This window comes from Pteronotus mesoamericanus, unplaced genomic scaffold (assembly GCF_021234165.1).
Source record: "Pteronotus mesoamericanus isolate MK-2021 breed Mesoamerican mustached bat unplaced genomic scaffold, CSHL_Meso_final contig_164, whole genome shotgun sequence".
NCBI lineage: Eukaryota > Metazoa > Chordata > Mammalia > Chiroptera > Mormoopidae > Pteronotus > Pteronotus mesoamericanus.
In genome coordinates this window covers 9,364,880-9,382,550 of record NW_026555065.1, presented here as the reverse complement: position 1 = coordinate 9,382,550, position 17,671 = coordinate 9,364,880, and the positions used below count along the sequence as shown (strand labels likewise).

The 17,671-nt window shown below is 33.9% G+C and overlaps 1 protein-coding gene across 2 annotated transcripts in view; it reads right to left on the bottom strand.

The window, feature by feature from the left end:
- ADAM10 (ADAM metallopeptidase domain 10) overlaps nt 1-17,671 on the bottom strand; it is a 126,690-nt gene that overhangs the window by 35,778 nt on the left and 73,241 nt on the right. For both annotated transcript variants that reach the window (XM_054565359.1, XM_054565358.1), the window contains 3 exons: nt 11,876-11,976; nt 3,943-4,092; nt 1,421-1,513 (listed from right to left, as the gene is read on the bottom strand). In XM_054565359.1, coding sequence (XP_054421334.1) covers nt 1,421-1,513; nt 3,943-4,092; nt 11,876-11,976 — 344 coding nt within the window. The remainder of the gene's footprint in view (nt 1-1,420; nt 1,514-3,942; nt 4,093-11,875; nt 11,977-17,671) is intronic.

Sequence of the window (17,671 nt, the reverse complement as noted above, 5' to 3'; positions counted from 1 at the left end):
AGAAATCCCCTGATATTCCTGTAATACTGACTACAAATAAAAATGGTATCTAAATTTCAGTTACCTATATTAAAAATGAGATGATTAAAATTTAAATATCTGCTAATATAAATTTCAAATTATGTGATGAGTCACATTCTTCAACAGATAAGATTTAAACTAAAGTTTTAATGCCAGTTAAGGGCCTGAAAATAACAAACTGCCACTTTATCCATTTATATAGTACATGCATTTCTTCATAATGCAAAGTATTTTACTCAAAAAAAATGTGCTTCGCTAAAATTTGTTCAGGTGGTCTCTACTTTTCACCACTTTGCGTTTTATTGCTCTGCCTACTAAATAGCAATATTTATACCAGTTATTACTTTTACTCACTCATTTAAAGGTTTATAGTGCTCTCAAAGTACATGAAAGCAATTATGAATAGTTCTTTATTATATTTCTATAAACCACATTTCACTTTAAAATAACCCAATTTAATATTTAATACTACTTCTAAAAGTACGGACCATCTTCCTCTATGTTAATTAGATATATTACATGTATATACCAAAATTATAATATAGGCAATCATATTTCAAGAACCATGAGAGCATATACATAAAGAAACCCTATGGCAAATATTTTTGTAAAATGAATTTTTAAACTCAGGTTGTTTACCTAGTTTATAAATTCAGATTCTTAAAAGCTATACATATTGAAAGAATTCTTATATAGAAAATTTTTTTAATTTTTTAAGCAATTACCCTAATTTTGTTAGTAACTGAATTATTTACTTATAGGCAATAAGATTACAATAAATGATCAGTGGCTCTGTATGAGCATTTCTTTGGAGTCTCACTTGATGTTAACACAAAAAAAGGTTTCATGGTCAAATGTGTTTAGAAAAATACGGGTTTCTTTCCTGAAGGACTTCTCAAAACCTGAGATATGCTAGTGTGCACTGAATTTTCAAGAAGACAGTATACAGTATTAAGTATTTCTCCATTTTCCAATTTTATCTTTCCCTCTGCTGGAACACAATCAAATACACTGCACAAGGCAAATCTTAGGAAACTGGCGAAAAATATCAAGGGGGAAAAAAAAGTCAGGTAATGTATCTGTAGTTATTGAGAAGTTAGGGCTTTCTAACTGAAATGTTAATCAGATAGATAGAAAATAGTACTGCCATATGTATTTTGCAGCCCAGACTAAAGTCCAATAGATTTCATATTTAAATCATAAACCCAGGTATCCCCTCTGTGTGCATGCATATGTGTAAGTGTATAAAAGCCAAGAGTAAAAATAAACTGCATCGGTAAATACAATTTAAACTATTTAATGCATAAAAAACAAAGTAAAAAAAAACCAAGTATTTTCCTTTTTGTATGCATGGTCCTTATTCCCTTTTCTATCATTCTCAACTATTAAAACTCCTTACTCTTATGCGTTTCACCATGAAACTGATATTACGGATTCCAGAGAAGTCTGTGGTCTGATAAATTGTATCAATCGCTTTAACATGACTGGATATCTAGGGATTTAAAAAAAAAGAAAAACACTTTAGATACAATGTTACAATATGAAAAAGATTCAATTTCCATCTCCCAAATCAGGAATTATTCATATTCCACCACATTCAAAATTTAAAATGTATACATCATTTACCAGATGAAAGAATCAAACAGATTAGTAAATTGGAGCTAAAAAGGGAAGATTCTTTGCTTTTTCCAGACTCTTCTCTGGTCCAAAGCAAACATGCACTCTTGCTTCAGCCATATAAAAAACTTTGTTCCCTCAATCCATCTTCCAATATGTCATCTTTATGCCTTTTTACATGCTGTTTCCTTATGCCTAGGGTATTTATCTTTCCCACTCAGCTCAGCTCAAACATCTCTCTGAGAACTTCCCTGATGACATCAGGACACTCAGTCATTACCTGACTCTGGTCTTTCTATTGCTGCATTAGTATACAACTTTCTAAGTTTTGTTGACCACTTACTTACTATGTATTAGGCACTGTTTTACGTTCTGGGGATATAATGGTTAACAAAACAGGAAAGCTCCCTATAAATTTACAGAGATTTATTTGCTGGGGGTGGGGGACATGGGTCATGAAAATACTAAAAAGATGTTTAGATTTTGCTCAATTTTAGGATAAGAATAACATGGTGACAGAATACAAAATGATTTTCTGTTTACTTAGATGACTAACAAACTCTCTGGCTTCTACACCCCTCTGTATACAATCTTCCCACCTTCATTTACAAAAAGCACTTGTTACCATTAATGTGAAAATGTATATATGTGTATACATACACATACATATGCATATACATATATATATATACACTATTTTCAATAAACATAAGATCTTATCTTATAAACATAAGATAGTCAAGTAGAAGCATTAACAATAATTTCAAAAGTAGCCCAGGTTGCCAAACATTGCAGACAGGGCCCATTAAAAAATCCTCTACTCCATTTTTAACAGTGTTGGTGCAACCAATTCTACACAGGTGACTACACTTCATACTTTAATGAGAGCTGATCTTGACTTTCCATCTTTATCTGTTTATACCTCCCTCAAAGGGTAACTCTTCCTTAAAGGATAACTTTTCTTTATTCCTGACCCTAGTCCTTACTGGATCTTCAAGGACATTTTTTCACATCAATTTTTCTTTCATTTATACATATCTTACATTGCTTTTCTACTGGATCATTTTCCTCTTCCAACCAACTTCACAAGTAATCCCTGTCCCCTTTTCACTCCCAAATATTTCACAATATATATGTCACCATATTTTGTTCTATTTTTCACATTTCTTAAAACTCTCACTGCTTCTGCCAACCCATTCCCTACTGTTTGCAATGTTTTCACCCGCACAACTCTATTGAGAGCTTGCCCTAAAGCTCATCAGTTATCTTCTAGTAACTAGAAATCAACTACCTCTTGTATTCATTCTATTTTTTCCAGTATTACTGAGGAATAATTGATAAATAAAACTATAAGATATTTAAAATGCACACAGGATGATCTGATATACATATACATTGTGAAGGATTCCTGCCAATCCTGCCAAGTAACACATATAATCATTCTCTTTGGTATCTCTGTAAGATGACACTATTGACCATGTATTTTGCATTGAACCTGTTTCTTCCCTGGCTAATTATTTAATCCTACCTCTTTAATTATGGTTTAGCCCATAGCTTCTTGTCCTTATCCTATTTACTGTCTATACATATCATCTCCCAGTTTCCTCCCATTTGATTTCATTCTCTCCCTTTCACTCTCTCTCCTTATTTTAACTATCTCTTTTATACCCATAAATTCTATGCAGAAAAGTCAAACCTCTCCCAAGTCCCAATTCTACATTTTCAATATCCTAAGGGAATGACCACCTGGCTTTTAAACATGTCAAAAATTAAGCTCATCACCACTAGCAAAATGAGTTCACATTACACCAGTGGCATGCATCCTCTCAGTCTCAAATCCTTAAAGTCAAAATGCATTAAAAAAAAAACATGAAGAACATATGAAGAAAATATAGCCAAATATTTTACACTTTAATAAGGGTTGATAAGACACAAATGCAAATTAATAATCTAACTTAGAAAGTGCTAAGTACAGTGAGTATACAGAACAGAAAATAAATGCTTCTTGTTGAAATAATTCCTCTATCCTTCCCTCTTTTAAGACCACAAATGAAAATCCAATCCTCTCTTCGAAGCTAAGCTCCAGTGTCATCTCTTTCACAAAATCATTTTCTTACAATTACACTAAAATACCCTAACTGGCCTTTCAATTATGTGTATTTATCTTAAATATTTTATCATATCACAACTGAAAACATATACTCTGTTTTTCCAAAATGAGGTATGTGCTAACTTTAATTCTTATAGGAAAATATTTCTATAATCATACAAGAACTCCTAAAATAGTAGGAAAATTATAAATACCTGGGCAATCACAGCTTCTCGTGTCCCATAATATTTAAAAAACAGATGATCAGTCTGAATATAAAGCTGACAAGTATTTCGTTCAGCTGAAGTTGTACGTTTTTTCCTCAAGAGTTCTGGACCATTAACAGCATGTTCTTCTTTAGGTGTCTATGTCAAAAAGAGAGTCATTTCTAATCATTGGCATGCTTCACTATTATAATTTTATATACTTAAGAGTAAATGTTATAAACAATTTCATACTCTGCTTTATTATTAACACCATAAGCATTTCCCCATGCCATTAAAAATTCTTCATATCACATGCAGTCTCATAACATCTACTGCATAGATGATTTATTACTTATTCAAGAGATTATTTCATTTTTAAATATTTTCAAAACATACCTTTTAATATGTAATCATCTGAACATAAAGCAAGTCTTATATGTATTTATAACCTTGATACCTTCTTCCACCTCTCCTCTATAAACCCAATCTTTCATCTAGCCCTGTCAACTGTGTCTCCTAAATACCTAAGGAACCTGCCTCTTATCTCTGGCTCTATCACATTAGCTCAAGCTCCCACCATGTATTACCTAGAGTACTGCAATAAGAACAACACAATCTATCCACATCTGCTATTGGTCTTAATCTATTCTTTATACTGCAAACTTGAAAATATTACCCACCTGCATATATTTCAATGACTTCCTATTGTTCTAAGGATAAATCCTTAAATCCTATATGTGCCAACAAATCAGCACTGCAGAGTTTACTTACGTGTCCAGTTTCTTCCCATTCCATATTACTTCACAGAGAGACACTACTATATTGTCAACTCTAGTTCTCTATGTACAGCTACACAGGCTCTTTCCAATCCTCCAACACAGTCTCTCTCCTGCCACAGTCTCTGCACATGCTGGTGTTACCTCTCCTGATATAGTTAACCTCCCCATTCAGTCTTAGCAAAGGTTATTTCATCCATTATACCCACTTCATAGAACCATGTGCCTATATTCTTACAAAGACTAACTGTACAGTTTATTATGTGGTTATTTGATTAATTTCTGTCCCCAGCCCAACACCCATTACTTCAACCACTACAACTTGAGTTCTACAAAGAAGACACTATCCCTGTGTTTGTTCTTCACTATATTGCTACCACCTAACACAGACTTGGCAAGCAAACTGAATGCTCAGTAAGTATTTAAAGAATTAGCACTGCAATTGAATCCAAGTACTTTAACATTTGTTAACATCTAATAGCACCATTTTAGCCCTGACCAGTGTAGCTCAGTTGGTTAGGCCTCGTCCCGCAAAACAAAAGGTCGCCAGTTCGGTTCCTAGTCAGGGCACATGCCTGGGTTAAGGGTTTGGTCCTTGATCAGGGCATGTGCAAGAGACAACCAATCAATGTGATATGTTTCTCTCTCAAGTCAATGTTTCTCTCCATATTTTTTTCCCTCCCTTCCCCTCTCTCTAACAATCAATCAATCAATCAATAAATACTTTAAAAAAATAAAAGCACCATTTTAAAGGAATTTTGATGACACAGTAATTAGAGAATTCAAATTAAAATTCAAGCCACAATTCCAAATGTACACTTTCATTCTCCCTTGACAACTCCATGTCTGACTTTCTCTTCAGTATTGTCTTCATTTTATTGTTACCTATTTACACTGAGTACACCATTCTGGATTGGCTCTGTTTCAAAACATACCACTGTCTTCTGGTTTCAACTGTTTCCAATGAGAAATGAGCTGTCCCTTTTACTGCTGCTCCTTTAAGGTTTACTGGACTTTTTTTTATTGGTGCTTTTAAGAGTGTACCATTGGTTTTCAGACTTTTGTAATAATGTGCTAGGATGCTACTTTCATTATAAAGTACTTATCCTGTTCTAATTACAGGGCTTACTGAATTTGTTGTTTGGTATCTTGTGATATTTGGAAGATTCTCTGCCATTATTGTCCCTATTTCACTCTCGTTTTTTCCTCTTTCTATCAATTAAACACGTTAGAATTTTTTTAATGTATCACCTATGTCTCTTCTGCTCTTTTCCGTAATTTCTCTCCTTTTGTCTCTGATTGATTCACTATTTTCTTATGACATACCATTTGGGTCTATATCCATCAGATTCTTAATTTCTGTTCTATTTTGCAAGTCTAGAATTTCTACTAGCTTCTTTTGTCCATATTTTTCTGCTGAAATTTTAATTAACTCCTAAGTAAATTTTTCATTTTTTTCCTTTTTATTGAATTTATTGGGGTAACACTGATTAACAAAATTATACAGGTTTCAGGTGCACGATTCTACAACACATTATCTGTACATTGTACTGTTTTTACCACCCCAAGTCAAGTCTCCTTACGTCACCATTTATCCCACCATACCCTCTTCCACCTTCCCCACCCCTCTGTCCCTGGCAATCACCACACTGTTGTCTGTGTCCACATTTTTTCTCCTTTTTTTTCTTTTTGACCCAATCCCACCCCACACCCCACCCAATACCCCTGCCCTGACAGCTGTCAGTCAGCCTGCTCTCTATCTATAAGTCTGTCTCTCTGTTGTTTATTAGTTCATTTTGTTCATTAGGTTCCACATACAAGTGAAATCATACGGTATTTGTCTTTCTCTGACTGGCCTATTTCACTTAGCATAATGCTGTCCAGGTCCTTCCATGCTATCCCAAAGGGTAAGACTTCCTTCTCTTTTAGGGCCAAATAGTATTTCACTGTGTAAATGTACCAGCTTTTTCATTTGTTCATCTACTGATGGACATCGGGGCAACGTCAAAATCATGGCTATTGTAAATGACACTGTAATGAACATGGGCATTCATATATACTCTTCAGAATTCGTGTCTCAGGTCTCTTCAGGTAAATTGCCAGAAGTGGAATCACTGAGTCATAAGGCAGTTCCATTTTCAATTTTTTGAGGGATCTCCATACTGCTTTCCACTGTGGCTGCACCAATCTGCATTCCCACCAACAGTGCACAAGGGTACCCTTTTCTTCACATCCTCACCAACAATTGTTATTTGATTTATTGATGATAGCCATTCTGGAAGGTGTGAAGTGATAATTCATTGTTTTAAATTGCTTTTCTGTGACAATTAGTGACATTGAGCACCTTTTCATATGTCTACTGGCCATCTGTATGTCCTCTTTGGAAAAGTGTCTGTTCTGGTCCCTTGCCAATTTTTTAACTGGATTGTTTGTCTTCCTGGTGTTGAGTTGTGTAAGTTCTTCATTTCCTATATTTGGAGATTACCCTCTTATCAGATGTATAATCAGTAAACATATTCTTCCACTCAGTATGTTGTCTTTTCATTTTGTTGAAGGTTTCCTTTTGCTGTGCAAAAACTTTTCAGTTTAATGTAGTCCCATTTGTTTATTTTTTTTTTGTTTTCTTCACCCAAGCAAATATATTAGAAAAAAATACTGCTATGAGAAATGTCCGAGATTTTACTGCCTATGTCTTCTTCTTTGATTTTTATGGTTTGGGGGTCAAATATTTAAGTCTTTAGTCCATTTTGAGTTTATTCTTGCATATGATGTAAGAAGATGGTATATGAATTGACCATAAAGGTGTGGATTTATTTCTGGGTTCTCTGTTCTGTTCCATTGATCTATATGCCTGTTTATGTGCCAGTACAATGCTGTTTTGATTACTATAGCACTGTAGTATAATTTGATATCAGGTAGTGTGATTCTTCCAACTTCATTCTTCTTTCTCAAGACTACTGTTGCTATTCAGGGTCTTTGGTGGTTCTGTATAAATTTTTGGAATATTTGTTCTAGTTGTGTGAAATACTCCATTAGTATCTTGATAGGAATTGTGTTCAATCTATAGATAACTGGGTAGTATGAACATTTTGATGATGTTAATTCTTCCTATCCATGAACACAGTACATGCTTTCACTTATTTGTATCTTCCTAAATTTCTGTCTTCAGTGTCTTATAATTTTGAGTACAGGTCTTTTATATCCTTGGTTAAATTTATTCCTAGGTGTTTTATTGTTTTTGAAGCATTTGTGAGTGTGAGTATTTTCTTAGTTTCCCTTCTGATAGTTCATTATTGGTGTATGAAAAAGCAACTGATTTCTGATTTATTTTGTATCCTGCTACTTTATTGAATTCATTGATCAAGTCTAGGAAGTTTTTGGTGGAATCTTTAGGGTTCTCTATATACAGTTTCATGTCATCTGCAAATAATGACAGTTTTACTTCTTCCTTTCCTATTTGGATGCCTTTTATTTCTTCTTCTTGTCTGACTGCTTTGGCTAGAAGTTCCAGTACTATGTTGAATACGAATGGTGAAAGCAGCCCTGGCTGTGGCTCAGTTGGTTTAAGCATCCTTCCATACACCAAAAAGGTTGAGAGTTTGATTCCCGGTGAGGGCACATATCTAGATTGCAGGTTCAATTCCTGGCTGGGGCATGTCTGGGAGGTATTAATCCATGTTTCTCTCTCACATCAATGTTTCTCTCTCTAAAATCAATAAACTTATCCTCGGGAAAGGATTTAAAAAAAAAACAAAACAGTGATGACAGCAGACATCCCTGTCTTGCTCTGATCTTAAGGGAAAATACTTCAGTTTTTGCCCACTGAGTATGACGTTGGCTGTGGTTTTGTCACATATGGCCTTTATCACATTGAGGTATGTTCCTTCTGTTCCCACTTAGCTGAGATTTTTTATCATAAATCAGTGCTGGATTTAGCAAATGCTTTTTCTGCATCTATTGATGTGATCATCTGATTTTGTCCTTCATTTTGTTCACATGGTATATCATATTTACTGACTCACGGATATTGTACCAACTTTGCATCCCCAGAATAAATCCCAGTTGATCATGGTGTATGACCTTTTTAATGTATTGCTGCATTCCGTTTGCTAATATTTTGCCAAGGATTCTACCATCTATGTTCATCAGAGATATTGGCCTAAATTTTCTTTCTTTGTAGTGTCTTTATCTGGTTTTGGAATTAAGATACTGCTGGTCTTGTAAAATGAAATCAGGAATCTTCCCTCCTCTTGAATTTTTTGGAATAATTTGAGAGGGACAGAGGTTAGTTCTTCTTTGAATGCTTGGTAAAAATTCACCTGTGAACATACCCAGCCCAGGACTTTTGTTTGTTTTGAGTGTTTTTATTCTGCTTCAATTTCACTAGTTGTAATTTGTCTATTCAGATTCCCTGATTCTTCATGATTCAGTTTTAGAAGATTGTAAGTTTCTAGAAATTTATCCATTTCCTCCAGATTGCCCAATTTGTTGGCATGTAGTTGTTCATAATAGTTTATTATAATACTTTGAACTCCTTTGATGTAAGTTGTTACTTCTCTTTCATTTCTGATTTTATTTATTTGGGCTCTTGTTCTCTCTCTCTATTTTTTGTTGTGTCTGGTTAAAGGTGTGTCAATTTTGCTGATCTTTTCAAAGAACCAGCTCTTGGTTTCATTGATCTTTTGTATATTTTTTTAAACTCCATCTCATTTATGTATGCTCTGATCTGCATTATTTCCTTCCTTGTACTACTTCGGGCTTCCTGTTGTTGTTTTTCAAGTTCCTTTAAGTATATATGAGTGTTTATTTGACATTTTTTTTGTTTCTTGAGGTAGGCCGGTAATGCTATGAATTTCCCTTAGGACTGCTTTTGCCATGTCTCACAGATTTTGGGTGGTTTTGTTTTCATTTTCATTTGTTTCATGATAAACTTTGATTTCTTCCTTGATCTCATTGTTAACCCATTCATTGTTTAGTAACATGGTATTTAGCCTCCATGTCTTTGTGAGTTTTTCAGGGTTTTTTTCCTTGTGATTGATTTCTAGTTTCATACCACTATGGTCAGAGAAGATGCTTGATATGATTTCACTCTTCTTAAATTTATTTAGGTTTGTTTTGTGTCCTAACATGTGGTCTATTCTAGAAAATGTTCCATGTGCACTTGAAAAGAATGTATATTCTGCTGCTTTGGGATAAAATGCTCTGAAGATAATTCATTAAATCCACATATAGTGTATTGTCTAAAGCCACCATTTCCTTGTTTATTTTATGTCTGGAAGATCTATCCATTGATGTCAATGGGTGTTAAAATCCCCTACTACATACAGTGTTGGCTGGTATGGCTCTGTTGGTTGGAGCACCATCCCATGAACAAAGGATTGGGGGGTTCGAATCCCAGTCTGGGCACATAGTTGGGTTGCAGGTTCAATCCATGGTTGGGGCATGTACGAGAGGCAACCAGCTGGCGTTTCTCTCTCACATCAATGTTTCTCTCTTTCTCCCTCCCTCTTTTATAATCAGTAAACATATTTTTAAAAAATCCCCTAGTATGATTGTATTAATGTCAACCTCTCCCTATAAATCAAGATTTGCTTTACATATTCAGGTGCCCCTATGTTGTATGCATAAATGTTTACAAGGGTTATATACTCTTGTTGGATATCTCCCTTTATAATTACAATAGTGTCCTTCTTTGTCTCTTACTAAAGTCCTTTGTTTTGAAGTCTTCTTAATCAGATATAAGTATTGCTATGCCAGCTTTTCTTCCTTTACATTTGCATGAAATATCTTTTTTTATCTCTTGTAAATAAATTTTCAAATGAGAAAAGATGTCCTTTATATTTATCTACATATTTACTGTGTCGTGCTCTTCACTTCTTTGTATAAATCTGTGCTTCCATCACCTATTCTTTTTCTACCTGAGGAATTTCTGAACAAGGTACACCTGTATACTGTTTGTCCTGTCTTTCCATATATTCAGGGCCAACCTAACTCTTGCTTTTTCTTTTAGTTTAAGATTATTGTCCTCAATTACTTCCCAAATTAGGTTATCAATTCCTCCTCTGTATAGAGTATTACCCTATGCTTAATCTTCTTTTATCCCTTACCTTCAATTGTTACTGTGTCTCCAATTAAACTATAAACTTTTAGAGGATAACCCTCTATCATAATCTCCACATATTCTTAGAGCCTACCAGTCTCTGAAATATGGCAGAAGATCAATACATAGTTGTTCAATGAATGCAAGAATAAAATCTCACTTATATTTGAAAGACCCACCTAAAATAGAATTGGTTGTACCATGTTATAGATGAATACACAACTCTGCATTTATAACTCAAGTAGCTCAAGAAACATTACTTTTAGAAAGAATGTCTAAATTACATGATAAATGATATTTTTTTTTCATTTTAAACTTGTGTTTTGAATAAATACCTATAACAGGAAAAAGGAGGTAGAAAAAAAGAATAAAAGAACAGTAGTCAAATGGTGAAAAATCTTACAATTAAAGTATCAACAGCACTGAGATTTTTATTAGGGTGTCAAACAATCTCACTTTGCTTAAAGACACATGACTTTCAACATTAAACTGGGAAGTCCCAGGCAAAAAAGGGAAGTTGGCCAGTTTAATTTTTATGCTAATACAAATACTTACATTTATAGAAAACACAAGTTTAGACTGAATGTTTTAAAAATTTTATGATAAAACATGTAAGACTGGGTATGTTTTGGACGTGCAGTATAATGTTTATTGAGTCACACAGATTTATATTCGTATCTCAGCACCATGTCTTTATTATAGGCAAGCTAATCGGCCGCTTTGAACATTAAAAAATACCCGTATTTCTCTACAGTGTTGTAAATCTTTCAGAAATTCTAGAAAATGTATTTTTAAAATTTTTTAAAAACTGATTTTAGGGAGCGAGAGGAAGGGGAAGAGAGAGAGAGAGAGAAAGATTGATTTGCTGTTCCACCTATTTATGCATTCACTGGTTGTCTTTTGTATGTGTTCTGACTAGAGACTGAACCTGCAACCTTGGTACATCAGAAAACGCTCTAACCAACTGAGCTACCTGGCCAGGGTTAGAACATACATTTTTAATGCAGAAACACATGCCCAACTTTATTTCCATTTGTTAAATGCAAGCTAGTTTTAAAATCCTTACCTGTGTTACTTCCTCTACACCAGTCATCTGATATTTCCTCATCCTTTCAAATACTGAATGATCTGCACAGCCCCCCTGTGGACCATATTTATGGGGATAGTCTAAAACATAAAGAAGAAATATCATTACTGTCACATTTATAATTATCTTATAAATGAAATTTTAATTCTCATAAGTAATATAGGAAAGGAATTATGCTGGCATTCTAATTTTCAAACCTGGTAGGTTCCTAAGTTCTGCCTCAATGAAACATCACTGGCCTCTAGATCTTTATCATATAGATGATTTGTGAATTCTAAAAGAGAACAATAATCATGATTTATTCTGAGTTTAACTTTCCCAACCTTTCTCACTTTGGACATACAGAACAACTTAATACTGCAATTTACTTCGTTTTGTAATTTAAAATTTTCCCTTCAAACACATTACATTCCCATGCTGCAAAGTACAAAGCCACCTCAATGTGAACTACAGTTAGGTTAATATAATGTTATATTTGGCTTGAATTCCTTCAATGAATACCAACTGGCCTCAAAAGAGTGACCTAGAAATATGCTTCCTGGTACAATAAAAGCAGACAGTTAAAATTTACTCAATATGTAATTCAAACAAATGCTTTATAAACCAAAAACTATTTTACCACCATTTTTCTTACTTTATAATTAAACAATGATTAAGTTATCCTTAACTTAATTGGTTCTATTTCCAGATAGCTGTTCAATTTAGTGTAGTCATTTAAAAGTTCCCTACATTCTCCTGAAGTTCATATCTCTCTCCATTGTTAAGGTCCTCATTAGTTCATGAACATAATTTATAATTCAATCTAGTAACCATAATTAGAAGAACTATCAAAATAAAATGCCAAGACATGAATGAGAGGAGAACACTGAAAATCTCTAAGTAGCTTATAGACGTAATCCACAGAATTATAATTAGGAACACTGCAGGTAGTTTCTTAATAAAAACCTAGAACCTGAAGTGGACACCAGTAACCTATTTCACTGAAAATACAAATTAAATACTATAATACAAATCTAAACTGGCAGGTAGAAGATAAAAGTTATGGACAACCTACCTACATGTAAATAACTTTATTAAACTTTAAACTAGTTTTTATCAAGAGTCAAGATTGCAACAGCTATAAAATTCTAATCAATACATGTGAAAGAAATGCTAGACTTAAAAGTTACCATTTTACATGTATATATTAGTTAATGTAGGCCATGATCATCAATGGGTGCTAAAACCATTGGGTAAAAGATGTGAGGTTAACAGGATATTCATAGTCTCTAAAAGTATCCTTCCACTGCTTAATAATTACAGAGAAAAAATGTTGCTTCAGATCCAAACAATATAGTGATTACCACTTCATTTAAAAGTGATCAAATTAAGTATTGCCAATACTAGGACAACTTGATAGTATGTGCCTTCTGTTGTGATGCAGTTAAGAACACTGAGCTTCACCTGTGCAGTATTCTTGCCAAAATATGGTAACAATCTAATCATGAATAAACAATCAGACAAACTGAGAATGTGGAACATTCTATAAGTCACTGATCTAGACATGTGAAAAAAAGGCAATGGAATTATAAAACAGAAAATGTTTGAGAAATGAGGGGTGGAGGAGCCTGGGAGTTAAGACACTAAAAGAGACATGATAAAAAATGCAAAAAAAATTTTTTACAACTGGAGAAATTTTATTACAGACTGTATACTAAATGACATTATTAATGTTCATTTCATTGGGATAAAATGCTATTATAGTTATTTAGAAAAATGTACATATTCTTAGGAGATGTGTGCTCAAGTATTTAGCAGTGATTTTTCATGATGTCTGCAGCCTACTTTTAAATGATTCCCCAAAAAAGTGTGTTGGGGAGGTGTAAAATGTTAAAATATGGTAAACCTGGGAGAAGGATGTATGTGTTCCTTGTACAACTGTTTCAACATTTTCTAAGTTTGAAATTTTCAAAATTAAATCAGAATTAAAAGATTGCAGTATCAATGGAACAAGCACAAATGATTTTGAAATGGAAAAGTAACAAAGTGATGAACTAGGAAAAAAACTAATATATTCATTACTTTATCATTTCAAAAACCAGCTTTAGCAAAGTGAAAATACAATACCAATCAATATATATTTAATAAGAATCCATCACAAAGGCTAGAAAGTTTTACAGTGTAATATGCCTAGGTTTTCAATTCTCACCATTTAGGAGATTTGGGGTACCATCACCACAATGCCTTCTTCTGCTACTATAATTTCAACCTGAAACTATCCCAATGAGTCTTGCCCATATTCTTAATAGAACCTAGTTTGCCTGGACCACAAATTAATGTTCCTCCATGTCAAGAATACAATGTAAAGGCATACTTGTGGACAAGTGTATATACACACTTAAGTTCTTTATTCCATTAATGGACTTCAGAGCTCTTGGAATTTTTCTACTCATTTTAACTATCATATAAATTCAAGTTCACAGTTTGATATTATTTATACATCCATTATTTTGTGCTATTTTACCCAATATTGGGATAGTCCAGTATCCAGCAACTAAAAATGTGGCCTGACTCTTTGGCTAGTTTTTCCTTAAATCATGGATAATAAAATAATTTATCTGCTTCTTACAAGATAACAAGGTAAATGAAGAGGAATCCTTCTGCTGACTCTGGCAGCACCTAAGCAGATAAGTAAAAAATACTCTGAGTACTGATATACAAAGTATTTTACCATAAATGGATAATAGTAAGTAATATATTTTCAAAAGCTTATTTTAATTTGTTACAATTTGATAAGCAACTAACTTATGATTCAATTAGTATGTTATGTTCTTTTTTCCCTTTATGGATTAGTTTGTGGTGCCTTAATTTAGATTGTTTATTAAGATAATAGTTAAGTTAATAATCTATTTTACCATTTACCTTAGGCTAATTTAAGTTCAATGAAATAAATGGGTATTTAACAACATTTGATAGAATTCTTAAGAGTTGAATTAGACATCTACCAACACATAAAAAAAGGAGCTATTTAAATTACAGTTCAAATCATAAAGCTTCATAAAATATCTTAATAACCTTCATACCCAAACTGCTGTCCCTCACACACAAACATGGGCAGACACGAGAGCATGGACATAAATGACTCTCCTCCCAAAATTTAAAAAAAAGCTATTTACATTGTCTTTCAAATGAAAAGCCTGTGATTTTAAATCATTACAGCCTGCTTTCAGATGACTTCCCCTGAATGTCTACCATACTTGGTCTCCCCATCCCACATGCCTCACCACTACCAAATTTTTTCCTTTAAAGTGTATGGTGCTGGGGAATAATCTGTATATCAAAATATACAACCTTCCCCAAAACCCTTCCTAACAGTTTATCAATCATGTAACCAGTTCTGCTCTCGGCACAGTTTGACAATCAATGACCAAACATGTTCCTCGCTATCCTAAGTACTATTCTAGACTAAATTTCCCAGTGTCCCATCCAGGCTAGGTGTGATATAACCTAGTTCTAGATGAAGAAATGTGAGCAGCAGAGAAGTGAACCAGCCAGGGTCCTACCTGCTCTTTTCCCTTCTGAATGGCGGGTAGAAGATAACTGGAAACAGCATTACGTACAGTATAGCAACAAATGAAGTAACCTGAATTCCTACTCACTTATGGAAGAAAAGCTGCCTGATAAGGAATACTCACATTAAACTGTTACATAGTGAGAGAAGAGCTTTTAATACATCTTGTCACTGAATATGGGGGCTGTTTGGTACTGCAGTTAGGATTACCTTAATACACAATGAAAACTTTTGTCAAGAACATAACTCATTTTATGTCTGTTCTCCACTAGCTATATGGCAAATTTTTTATCACAGACAATAGCAAAATAATCTTGGTCTAGCATATCTTAAATTCTTTAGTAATGTTTGCATTTTTTATAGTTTTCTAAATGTTTTCATTTATAACTAGTTTTCACTCGTTCTAAGATAAAACTTTTGCCAAATAATCAGTCATATAGTTAAGTTGAAGACAGATTTAGTACAGTAATTAACTCCATTTTTAAACTAAAGATACAGGCTTGTAGACTCTCCAATATCCAGATTAAATATATTGCATGCTTTGAGAAATAAATACTATTATCATTTTCAAAAAAAGGATTTACTCAAGATTTTCATTTTCAGAAAGCAAAAAAAGGCTGTGAGATTCATTAGCAATCTAGTTTAGATCCACCATATGAGGCAGCTGATATGCCTGATTTTATTCAGATTTGAGAAATAGCAAAGCCCATAATCTGATCATGACTGAAACCAGGATTTACCTTTATTCAAAGTATATTATAAAATATATTTTGAATCTGTTCCTACACAGGCACAAAAGACCTGCTTCCAAGTATTTATTAGAGAATTTTATAGCTTCCAAATCCTGTACACAGCATTTAACTGAACCTCTTAACTAAATTCAAGAATAGAACAAAAATATCCCTATCTTAAACAACTTAGCATCATTTTCTTTAATGTAATAAGGGAAGCCAAAGAGTATTCATGCCTGATTTATATGTAATCAGCAATCCCTGACCCCTACGTATTGGGATACGTAGTATCCCAATAAAATATACTTTCCAGATATTAATAATACTAAAAACAATGACACTGTGTCATCAATACAGTGGCACTGATGCTGAGCATTTGAACATGTCAGGGAGGAAAATTACGTTCTCTACCCTTCTAGGTTCTTTTGGCTGGTATAAGAATTACATTGACATGAGAGAGATTAACATGACAAAATCAAATTTAATTTTGTACACACAGGAGGTTCCTAAGAATATGAGGCCCAAAGGGCAGCAAGGTAACTAAAGATTATACAACATTCTGAGCTAAGGAGAAGGGGGGAGGGGCCTGCGACTTCAAACGGGAAGAAGACATTCACAGAGAGGAAAAAGAATGAGTATTTGCCATGCCATGCAGACACTAAGGGACACAGAGAGGAACGTGAACAAACAGGCCTTGCCCTGACTGGTATGGCTCAGTTGTTTGGGTGTCAACCTGCAGAGCAATGGGTCACCAGTTCAATTCCTGATCAAGGGCACATGTCTGGGTTGCGGGGCAAGAGACAACTGATGTATATTTCTCTCTCACATCGCTGTTTCTCTCCCTGTCTTTCTCCCTCCCTTCCCCTCTCTCTAAAAATAAATAAATAACATCTTTAAAAAAAAAATACAAACAGGCCTTGTTAGGTTTCCCCCAGTCCACCACACTGTTTCCAAATTCTTTGTAGTTATCTATGGTGATATCTCCTTTTCCTAGAATAAGTCCCCTATTTAACTTCTTTTAAGCACTTAAGGAGGAAGTCAAAAGAAAAATTTCTTAAATTTTTGTTTCTTAAAAATAATCAGCCTAAAATAATCCACATGCCAAAGAGACACATTTAGAGTGGCAAATTTTACTTTATTACAAACATTAAGATTAACGTAATCACACAAGCAGCATCTGATGGGTATCTAATCTACCTGATAAAATACATAGTTGATTATTTATATACACAAAAATATATATAGATGTACATGCATACATATAACTGATATAGATACAATGTGCAGATTTCTTTCTACCACTCCTCCATACAATCAGAAGGCAAAGAAGTACCAGTGTAATACAACACTGCCTATAGGCTAGTATCAGCAAGATTTGAAAGGAAGCCAGCAGAAACTTAAGAACAGAACCACAACCTAGCAGGCCATCACTCCCCAAGGCAAAAAGATGGCCTAGATTCAATAAGATTCCCTGCCTCTATCCCACTCCAATAG